Source organism: Porites lutea, chromosome 10 (genome assembly GCF_958299795.1).
Source record: "Porites lutea chromosome 10, jaPorLute2.1, whole genome shotgun sequence".
Taxonomy (NCBI): domain Eukaryota; kingdom Metazoa; phylum Cnidaria; class Anthozoa; order Scleractinia; family Poritidae; genus Porites; species Porites lutea.
The window spans coordinates 4,991,773-5,003,726 of record NC_133210.1 but is presented as its reverse complement, the minus strand read 5'-3'; the positions used below and the strand labels follow the sequence as shown (position 1 = coordinate 5,003,726).

The window sequence follows — 11,954 nt, the reverse complement described above, 5'->3', positions numbered from 1 at the left end:
CCAATGCGTAAACATGACAAAAAGACTTGTCTAGTTATTTTTAAGTTTATTACATAGAAACAGACGCGTACAAAATATTAAATGAAAAATATTTACAGAGATCAAAGGACGTAAATTTAATACATGTGTAAGTAAAATATCTTCTCGTGTAATAAAACACTATTAGTGAATGAAAGAAAGCACTGCCCTCCCTTTGTTTCTTAAACCTTCTTAAGGCATCCGAACGTCTTATTCTCCTCTCACCAAATCAGCAAAAGCGATAACATTCAGGAGCCAAGAAAACGATATGCTATTACACTGACAAGCAAACATAAAGTATCAAAGCGTCAATTCTAAGGAAAAATATTGCGGACTTCGCCAGTTTCCCGAGACAAAATTCCGCAAAAATGTGGCTTATTTTCCCTAACGTTTTGTTTTAAGGAACATTTTTACGCCCTTTTTTGCACTTGTGAATCGCTAATCTGCAGTAAGAAGTTGCAGATGAACTGTTGAGGCTCACTGCACAAAAGTGATTCTTGTCCGGTTCGAGTTGATTTGCCACACGTTCAGTTCTTCATACTCCGACATGCACGCCTCAAACTGGTCTGGAGTGAAACCCTTTGTCATGCAGCGCTGCTGTGCCTCTTGAAATCTGTAAAAGAAAAAAAAAAAAAAACAGGTCTCAGTTATTTTAATTCGCAGAGTTAGGTGAGTGGAATACCGTATTCTTCGAAGAACACATCGCGGGGTTACTTTTGGAGTACAATCCGACATCAAATTCAGACTTTGGTTTAGTAAGACAAAGCGCACCATTCATAGCCTATCAGACTTGAAACCAAAACCATTATCGTCTATAGATCCTCGCCTTATTTTAAAAGGCGAAAAAAGGGTTAAAAAGCCAGGTGCCTTCTAGTCATGTGCCAAAGTAACCCGAAAACCTCCTGAAATGCGGACAGCGCAAGCCGAGAGAAAATGAGCTTAAATGTACCACTTGTCCATCAGTTCACCGTCGGAGAATTTGTTTTGGCTACACCACAGTCACTACTAAAACAAAATGATGATGTAAATAACGGATGGGTAAAGAAGATCATCGCAGTCGAATAAGCAACTCACGCACGGGCTTGCCTTGCTTTTTTTAGGCTTTCTTTTTCAAAACTGCATGAGTTGTGTCTTAACTGCAATGATCGTCATTGCATTTTTCGTCATCCGCAGCTCCAAAAATTAGAAATTCGTATAACAAAATGACTTACTTTACATTGCTTGCATCGCCTGCCATTTCCTTTATTATTCCATAAATAGCATCAACTGGGTTTACAGTCCTGAGAGTAAACACAGCTCGGTGAGTAACAATTTCATTTCAACGTTTTGTCTTATTTTCATTACTTCTACTGTAAACTATGCCGCAGACAAACTTGATAAAGTACGACGAGACAGAAAAAAACAACTTCTCTCACCTTGTTGAAGTTTCATCGTCAACCAAGGAAGCCTTTGACATCTCCATTAGCCGCATAGCTTCATTCACGTCTTCCTTCTCTACCACATCAGCTAAACGAAGACGAGCCTGCAAAGTTATTATGCATCACGCTATTTTAGATTGAGAACACATTTTGCGAAACGAAAATGACTTTAATCGACAAACATGTGGATGGAGTGTTAGAAATAACGCCCTGGGCGGGTAATGCGAAATTTGAGCTCAGATACAAAAGCTCAAAAAGCAAATTCCATTCAATTCTTTCGTCTACAATTTGATAATTGAACGCTCTAAAAAGAATAGAGAAAGTTATTGGAGAAAATGCTTTTGAAAAAAAAAACAGAAAAAAGAAACGGATTAAAATTTAACCCTGGCTTAGCACTAACCAGCCTTTGAGCAACTGAGACCTGGCGTAACATGAATTTAAAATAAGCGCCCAGGGCTGTATTCGTTGTGTCCCCCATCCCCTACAAAATGACAGGCTGGCAGTGGTCTTACAACAGCACTTAAAAAACGACTTTAAAAACATCAACTTGAGGTTTTACTGATGGGGGACTCCTTAACACATGTTAGCAATAAACATGAGGACAAATGAAAGCAGAAACAAGTAAATGAGAGCATGAAAAAACGCCGTTTTTTCATAACACCATTATCAAGACTATATAAAGTAACAAATTAAAGAATTTCCTTTTGTTCGTATGCTAATTATTTAATTAGTTACATTATATAGCCTTGATTTTGCCTTTATGATGACGCCAAAACGTTTCACTATCACTGTTGACAAATGAAAATGTTCATGTAACTACAATCTTCAACTCACCAAAGCAGTTGCAAGCCGTAGCACGGCCAATAAAGTTCTTGCAGATGTAAAAGTTGTGTCTCTGTTAGTCCTGGCTTCTTTTCTCATCTCTACGTATGCACTGACAATGTAGTCTGTAAGTGCCTCTGGAATCACAGGCTGCTTCTCTTTACATGCAGCAATGTAGCGTCTAAAGCAACACAGTCAATAAATGACAATAAGTAAGCACTGACACTGCAACAGTGGAAGAAATATAGTGATATGAAGAAATCTCAAAAACCGAAAAACTCATTGCTCACATAATACTGGCAGAATTAGAACACAGTCCCAAGAGTGATCAACATCAATTTTCTCTTAACAAATTTATCAATACATAAGTGAAAAAGCTCAAGTACAAAAAGTTGGAGTTGAGTTGTCAGTGGTACAGATACACCATGCATATGGGTTCTTGATTGAGTCTGACTACATATTTGTGACTTGGCCAGATGCATCTCATTCCAAAAAAATACAATTATTTGCGGCTCCGCTTTCTTGGCTCTTTTGGTTTACACTGAAACGTACCTCATAAGATTCATGTCCAATGCTGTGTACTGTGTTGGAGGATGACAACTGTGTTGATGAACATAGGTGATGTGTTGTGCCAACCTGCAAACAAGCAAAATGAGGAGATCTCAACGAAGAATGAAAAAAAACCCCGTCAACCCAATCACCCCTAGAAATTTTGCCAAAAAAAAAACGTAATAAGGTGATTGAGCCATTTTCCAGTCACCATCTACCCAAAAAGAAACAAACCTGCCTAGAACATTAGGGCCATTTATACGAGGAAAAATAGGACCCGTCTTACGTAAGACGCGTCCTAAATAAGAGGCAAACTATCCCGTGTACACGACACATTTTGTTTGAAATTTAGCTAAGACGTGTCTTATCTAAGAACAGCCCCTAACACCTGTTCTTCAATAAGACGCGTCTTGGCTAAGTCGCATCTTAATGTGCCGTTTATACGAGATAGTTTGCGTCTTACTGTATTTAGGACGAGTCTAATGAAAGACAAAAAAGTGGGCAGTTCAGGTGTGGATGAGGTTAGATTATGCTGAGAGCATGCCCCAAGGAATCCAGGCACCTTAAAAATTTTTGTGCTTACTACAATGAATGAATGGTCTGAAATACATGGTTTTCGCCAATCAACCCTCATAAACTGGACAAAAGCCTTACACCCTGCAGAGCAACCAAACGTTTCTTCCCCACTATGTCTTATTGTGCCAACCAATTAATCTCACCTTAAGTCATTGTCCCTGTCTGGCTTGTCTTGTATCAGCCACAGTATATCAAATCTTGATAACAAAGCTGCTGGAAGCTGTATGTTCTGTTCAGCTGATTTCTTAGGGTTGTAACGTCCATATGCAGGATTAGCAGCTGCTAAGATGGACACTCTAGCATTTAAGGTGGTCATAATTCCAGCCTGAAGACATCAAGTCATAAAATGGAATTTAAAGTTTCCGTGGATTGCATAAATCAGCTGTTGTTGGAGGGGAGACGGGAGGGCTGAGTTGTTGGTAAATGAGCCCCAAGAGGAGGGGGGGGGGGGGGTACTTTAGGAATTTTTGGTTGGGGATGTGCCGCTGGGACCCGGAACCCTCAACCTATACTACCGCTAGTTCAGCTGAATTTTGCTACCCTATGCTAGAGTAATCTCCCCAAATCCCCCCTATCCTGGTGTAGCTGTTTTCCAGAAACTAATGAGGTCATTAGTACACTATAGCCAAAACAAGACCTTATACCACAATCCCTAGTCCAGATAAAATCTTCAACCAACTGATCAGTTTCCTGAAATATGATACCCTATTCTAGACCCAAACGCTCTGATTTATATACCCTATCCTAGAGTAAACTGCTTGAAAACCATACCCTTCACAGCGGCACATACCTATATAGCCCATATATGGCAGTACCCCCACCCGGGTAAATGGGCCACCATCACTGCCTCCCTCCTTGGGGAGGGAGGCAGGTAAGATCTTAATAAAGAAAATGATCAGCCTACAGTTTCAGACAAAAATAGTTTTTTGTGCTTCTGGCTGTCTCCTTGTCCTCCTAATGTTGTTTATCCCAGATAACTCACCAAATTTTGTACACCAACATTGCAAAAGCAAGAGGACAGAAACGTGTCCCAACAATTTTGACTGAGACTGTAGATACATATTTTAAAGATTTTTTGGGGGGAGTTTTTTACATAAGGCCAACCTCTTAAACTCCCTTTTCAAAGCATTCTTTGTATATATTTATCTTTGTTTTTAAATGCTTTGAATAAATGTATGTATGTATACATGTACATCTAACCTCTAGCACTATGAGAAATGAGGATATGTGTGAAAACGTGAGTGATCCAAATAAAACCATTATGAGGCTAAACCGTAGTTCTGCTGCTTCAAAACTTGTTGTGGTCTTACCTTGGCAATGGACACAGTCTGTTGTTCCATAACTTCATGAATTGAAGTTCTGTCACTGTCCATCATCTTGTCAAACTCGTCAATACAACAAACTCCTTTGTCAGCCAGCACAAGGGCACCACCCTCTGAAAGGACAATGAAAGGTAAAACAGAATGAATACTCTTCATGATGAATACAGAAGTCATCGAAAAAACAACACTTTAGAAAACCAGTAACCTTCACTGTAAATGCCACAAATTAATACTTTACCTAGGATCATTTCACCCGTGAGAGGATCTTTCATAACTGCTGCTGTTAGACCAACGCCCGAACTTCCTCTTCCTGTGGTATACTGACCTATGTGGCAAAGAAGAGAAAAATTAACTTCCCTATTTAAGCATATAATATTATATGTGCAACTCAGGTGCACAGGGCTGTCATTAAGAGAAGTCATTATCATTTCAAGTTGCTGGGACAAACAATAGTCAGGGAATTAAACAGCCAGGAGGTTCTTTTGGTTCTACTTCACTTTCTATGAGAGTAACTAACGGTAATGCTTATAGTAGCAAGGGGAAATTGCCAGCCCTGGGTACATCATCAAGCTCTTAAAATCCCCCAACCCAGGGAACACTCTTTAAACAGGGACATGCTGCCGAACAATGGATCAGAGGGTCTTCACTCCAAGGCTAATATTGTTATGGAGACATGATCAGCTGTACTTCTAACTTCTAAGGCCATGATCAAAATGGGAAGGTGTGACCAATTGAGTAAAACCTCTGAACCCTTTACGTGTAAAAAGTCCCAAGAGTGACCAATATCAATTTTCTCCTAACGATATCCATACATTATCAAAAGAAAACGTTATGAGATTTAATATAATGATCACCTCAAGGAAAATGCTTTGATCTTTTATCAAATTCTCTCAACTAATTTTTAAAGGAGATGTATGGAGATCAGTTTGGAGAATTTGTATGTGGTTATTGGGGCTTAAAGGGTTAAGCAGCATGCCAACCTCTAACCTTGGAGTGTCATCTAAATTTGCCCAGTGATTTTCAAGACATCTAAAAGAGTTTAAGAACTTGCCAATGCTTTATTTTGCACAGTTGTGTCTTTGTCGATAACATAACTAAGTTATTTTGGAACCAGAACCAAGGCCAAAAAATCACAATACCTAGCCTACATGTTCTATAATAATTAGTAAATGACTTACTTCGAGGTGCAAGTCTGTCAATGTAGCCAAGCATTTGACTTTTTGCAACACCAGGGTCACCCATCAATAAAATATTGATATTTCCTGAAGTTCAAAACAAAAACAAGCAATTAACATAAACTGTACAATCAGGCAAATCCTATTTACTTACTTCGAGGCACAAGTCTCAACTACAGATGTATTTGATCTTGTAATAAATAACTTATTCGTGAACATGTAAAATAATCACCTCTAATTTTCATTCCCTGCGGGGTGCAGTCCACACCGCCCACTAGAAGCAGCAACAGTGCTTTCTTGATGTCTTCATGGCCATAGATTTCAGGAGCAAGTGAAGATGATAGTTTGTCATAGAAGTCTGGTTCTGTAATTTAATACATTACCACAAAGGTGAGGTCTATACAAATCTAAGATAGGTAACTGGCAAAGAGGTTAAACAGACTTGTACTTTGTCATTATAATAGTTTAAAAAGTTTTGGTAACAACTGTGATATTAATGCATTTTTAACAATAGTGCGACATTTAGTATTTGGCATATTTAAGTATCTCAAAAGAGAGAAAAGTTTAGAAAAGACCAACAAATAGGGAGTTCACATTATTTGGAAGAGAAAAAACTAATGACTGGTCTCTAGCTGACTACCCATTAGTGTCTTGCTGTCATTCACTCCAAAAAATAAAACTAACTAACAAAGGATGTATGAGGACAAACCCTCAGACAGAGCTCTAATTTCTTCATCAGTAAGTTCTTCATCTCCCATCTCATCATCCTCTGTTTTGTTCATTTTGACTATTCTCTACAGGAAAAAAAGCAAGCAAACAATCACGAATAGTCAAAAACACTATCAATAAATCTCATTCACATATACAATGTACATAATTATACTACACTTGAATATTCAGAGCTCGAAAGAAGGTTTTCAGTAGGCAGCTACATTGAGAATACAAAATAAAGACATTCTTCTTTTGCTTAATATCATATTTTCACTTCTTTAGTAATACTGAGCTGAGTTTTTAAAGACTTAAGCACTGATATCTTGTATACATGTGGGAAAAAGGGAATGCTAAATGCTCCTAAGTGAGTGAGTAAACCATTAAACAATGTGGTCTTAAATGGAGACCAAATTTGTACAAATGATTGCATACTTTTATGGGTGTACAGGATTCCAATTTGTTCTTAATCAATGCCTATAATCCTTGACAACTTTCAGACAGACGGACGACTCTCTTTAAGACAACACCTTTGGGATTGATATTTAGTGTCCATCAGAGTGATACATGTATGTCCCTCATAATATAGAGAGAGTCAAACAAAGGGAGTAAAGAAAGACTGGGACCAAATCTAGGTGTCCGTTTCACCAAGGTGCTCATCTACATTGTCATAGAGGTGTCCGTGAAAAGAGAGTTAACTCTATTAATTTATTAATTTTTGTTTAAGAGAGTCTTTCAAAGGGATTTTGTAACTTGCTTACATGGGCTTCCAAAAATGTCTCTGACAATAATCCCTGAGTAAGTTGCCTGAATCCAGTTTTCATCATTGGAAGGAACACACCTGTGACCGCCACATGATCACCCGGAACTGCCAGTCTTGTGGTTTCACCTTTAGCAATCACTGTCATTGACCGGGGAATATTTCCTACAGGCACTTGATCACTGTGTTCTTGTATTTTTAGTTCCTGGAATTTAATGAACTTGGAACCTCTGGTTTGAAGATATAGACGACCACCAGCCCTGGATAATGAATTGAAGGCCAACATTGTTAGTATAAAAATCAACTGGTTAAGCTTTTTTACAGGATGCAATAACTCATAACTCAGTGCTAACAAAGTCAACCCTTTTACAGCCCCAAGAGTGATTAGCATTTGCAATACAACCCTCCAAGTTGCAACTATTTTGGTCGCCATGGCACCTAAAATTTTGGAGCTGGCAACTTGATTTGTAAAAATGTCTCCCAATATGTCTCCCAAAACCAAAAGAGTTGGTTGCCAAATGGCGACCAAGCAAAAACTTTAACTTTTGTAATATCAATGCTTGTAAAATGGAGTGATAGGATATTTAAGGCCCTCACAAGATGAATATTTTATAAACTTCTCCTCACTTCTTCAACAGGACATGAATGGGGTAAACATACAAGAATCTAAATTTTGATCGTATGCCTTTAGGTATTAAATATGACTTACTTGTTTACTTTGCACTCTTCACTTGGGCACATTAATAGCGGCATAAAAGTCTGTGAGGTAATCTAAAATTGATAGACAAACTTTAATACTAGTGAACATGAAGTCATCTCAGCATGGATAAGTTACAGGAAATTTTTAAAGCTAGGTTGATTCTCTGATGTTTGGCGTACAAACTGCTGGCAGCCAAAATTCACACATTTTGGTGCGAATAAAATGTTTTCATTGAACAAACACAATTTATGAGCTGACAAAAAATCTCAACCGTCTCCCTTCTCAATAAAAGTAAGAGACAAAGTTGTCTACGTACCGGCTGATAGGACTCGGCACCACACACATCACAAGTGTATGTGGCAACTTCCACGACTGGTTTAACCTCTGTGCATCTTGTAACAATTCCCCTCACAACAGCAAGTTTACCAATACTGTCAGCTTTCACTTCACGGACTGCACTTGCTCTATGGTTGCTAAGATGTTTGAAGTACACCTCACTGAAAATAAATGTACAAATTCACATCACATTTTGGGTGTGGAATTACAAAGATGGAAGTGGATGACAGTTTATCCAATCCATGCAATATTTTGCATTCTGTGGCATTTGATGGTTAAACTTGAGTTTTTTAGTGACAAATCCATTTGCTTTAAGTTTATGCATTTTTTTCTCAATAAAAAAGGAGAAAATTACACCATGTGGCCCTCAATGACTAAAATAGTTTCTGACCTTACTTAATTTCAGAGCTTGCAGAATATTAAAAGAAAGGATGACCAAAGATATGCTGTCTTAACTATGGAGGGTTATTTGCGTTTCTCTGTATTCATTGTACACTAAACAGAGCAAAATCACAGATTCCACTTGGACCTTGAACCTGCCCTGTGATGGTTTTGCTGTACAAAAAAGTACCCTGTAGTGACAGCATTGAGGACAAAAACTCAATGGGATCCACAGGTGTAGCATCATAACATTTTGGGAACTGCTTTGATTTACATCACCTCCATTACTATCATCTGAACCTACATAAACATTATCAAGAAACTAAGTGTGGAGAATACGCACTTTGATACTCATGAATTTAAAACAGACAGCACATTATTAACTGGGTGCAGCTTTAAAAACCTCATCAATGACAACTGGTTATAAAGTGATAACATATGCAATCACACAGCTTTACTTACTATCGCCGCAGAAGTTCTGGTGGATACTTGTTTCTAGGGTCTCTTGTTTCTGTATCATTTCTGTTTCGTTGCTCCAACAAGAGGCGATGCTCAATGTAAACATCTAAGGCATCCTTCACTTGAACCTTTTGAGGAACAACACAAATCAACATTCAATATGTACTTGTTAAAATCTGGAGAGCTATTCATCAGCCTAGCAAGCTCTTCTATTGAACTGCACCTTACAAATTACCCATGTCTTTCTTTTCCACCAAAATTTGAGCTGGTAGTTACACAAGAGGCTCAATTGATGCCAGGTGTCTCTCAGCTGAATCCTTATTGGCCACTTCACAAAAGCAGCCATAAGTTTAGTAGTTTTGACAGTAACCCTTATTTTGTGCTTTTCAGATAAAATTGAGATAATTTTCAAGAAAACACAAAATACTGGTAAATTAGGTACAGGTCATACCTCTCTTTCTTTATAATCTGGTAACATTTCAAAAATGGCATCCTCAAACAGCTGCTTATAGCGTCGGGCATTTTGTTCAATGTTTTCCGCCAACTCAGGGTCAACCTGGTCAAAAATAAGACAAAAACAAGAAAATGAAGGTCGATCATATTATCACAAAAATCTATACTTGTGATAATATTAATTGAAGACTCCCATAAGAAGACAACTCTACTTGCAGCCTGCTTCACAAAACCCCATTCCAACTCTCATACAAACTCTGTATTTTTACATTCCTATAAGCGGACATTCCCATAAGCAGCCATGGATACTTTCAGGTTTTATGAGTTATAGACACCTTTTTTGTGACTGAGGGTGTCCACTTTCTAGAGCTTCCACTGTATTACTGTGTTTTTCAGCAAAGAACTGGGAGGTTCATTTCTCACCCAGTATTTTTTGAGCACAAAGGCAAAAGCATTTTAATTAATTGGCCAGACATGACCAAGGCTGCCACTTTTGAAGAAAGCACAGTAGGCTCCAGTTTTATTATAAGATGAGCCTCTGTATGGGTATTTCTGATGAAATCAAAGTCGTGACAATCATCATTGATGAAGTGATGATCTTAGAGATTTAAGTGACAATACATTACCATTTCAATCATTTTTGACATCTTTAGTCATGCAATGACAGTAAAGAAACCTGTCAAAAAGTGTGCTGTGTTCACGTTCAGAGTTTTTTCTCATTTCTATCACCATTGTGTTGTGCTGAGCTCACTAGTAGCACTACCACACAAAACAACCCTTAATCTGCAATGATTTCCTCTAAAAAACAGACCATTTGATGGAAAACGCATAACAAAATCGATATCCACAGATACCCATACAGAGGCTCACATGATTAATGTGAAGGGTGAGATTGCTTTCAATCGCTGGACTTTCCTCAGTGATGGCATAGATCAGATGGAAACCAGCCTTGAATATATGTGACAGCATAATGTCCATCCCTACTAAGGGGCCGTCAGCATTTCACTTTTTCCTACTGGACATTTAGGTCAGAACCCCCCTTCCCCCTGCTAAACGTCCACTTGAAATTTTGCTGCCCCAATAGTCACTGCATTCAGGAAGAAATAATGACAACAAAGAAGGCTAACGTTAAAAGTATGTATTAAAAAAAGACTCCCCTCGTATTCACAAATGTATCTACAATATCAGCAAATTAACCATAATTTTTGGCATTGTAAAAATTTATTGGTGATTTTGGATAGGGTTCAAAATATCACAAAGTAAAATGTACAATTTGCTAGTAGTTAAACGGAGAGTTTAAAAGATCACAATATTATTCACACTCACTTCCTTAACTAGTCCCGCTTTCTCTTAAATAATGTCATGAGCTTCGTTCCACACATGACGTAAAATTTATGAACATGGATCAGTTTGCTTTTGTCCCAAAATTTCCCGCATTAACGTCCACTGCCTTACACCCCCCCCCCCCCCCCTGCCCTGAACGTCCAGTTAAAGTCAAGAGAAGGAAAAACTGCCCCTCAATTGGTTCCAAGCCTTCTTCTAGGAAGTTATCGGTTAATATTTGTATTAAGACATCACTCAAGCAGATGGAAATTTTTTAAACCAAAAGTATTTTAACGATTACATGAGATACATTTTAAAACATTTCATTCAACACCGGCGCAATAAATTGTAAATTGCATTAATTAGGTTCATTATATTTGCATATAACCTCTGTTCTTTACCTCCGCGATATCATCAAGTTCCAGCAACAGCTCAACTTGCTCGCGATGGGCGATTTTGACCTACGAGGATGAACAAAATTGAAAGTCTCAGTCGATCGACCAACTCTGGGCTGAATTTATTTACAAACTGGTTTTAAAAGAAGATCAACAACACATGCAAATCCTTCGTGTTGATGCCTCTCGAGTAAAATTGAAAAGAAATTTTTGCAAGCAAAGGAAAAGAAGGCGACATAATTTGAGGAATTAAAACTAAAACCGCTCACAAATTTGCAACTCACCAACTGCTCTCCATATTTGAAGATTTTTCCTTCGTCGCCATCGACGTAAAATTCGGCGACAAATCGCTTGGCTTTGTCTGCAGAAAAACACCGCATCAAGACAGAATAAATCTGAAAACTGGTATCTTTAGTTACAACACCTGTACTAAACACAATATTTCAAAATCGAAACCCATACAAACCTTTTTCGGCTTGATAATCAGGCATGTTTTGCGAAGATTTCTACTTAGCGTGGATCAAACAGCTTGTGAAGCTTCTTGTAACATGTGACAAAT

General features: G+C 38.1%; 1 protein-coding gene across 1 annotated transcript; it reads right to left on the bottom strand.

Moving 5' to 3' along the window:
* Positions 1 to 26: 26 nt before the first annotated feature.
* Positions 27 to 11,943, bottom strand: LOC140949889 (DNA replication licensing factor mcm7-like). Its single transcript, XM_073399032.1, has 19 exons — positions 11,862 to 11,943; positions 11,680 to 11,756; positions 11,402 to 11,461; positions 9,676 to 9,780; positions 9,228 to 9,352; positions 8,365 to 8,545; positions 8,058 to 8,119; positions 7,350 to 7,608; positions 6,590 to 6,674; positions 6,113 to 6,244; positions 5,884 to 5,967; positions 4,944 to 5,030; positions 4,694 to 4,818; positions 3,527 to 3,708; positions 2,811 to 2,894; positions 2,271 to 2,439; positions 1,434 to 1,540; positions 1,230 to 1,298; positions 27 to 631 (listed from the first exon to the last, which is right to left on the bottom strand). Exons 1-19 carry the CDS (start codon positions 11,884 to 11,886, stop codon positions 496 to 498), a joined length of 2,154 nt encoding a protein of 717 aa, XP_073255133.1. The 5' UTR covers positions 11,887 to 11,943; the 3' UTR covers positions 27 to 495.
* Positions 11,944 to 11,954: the final 11 nt, after the last annotated feature.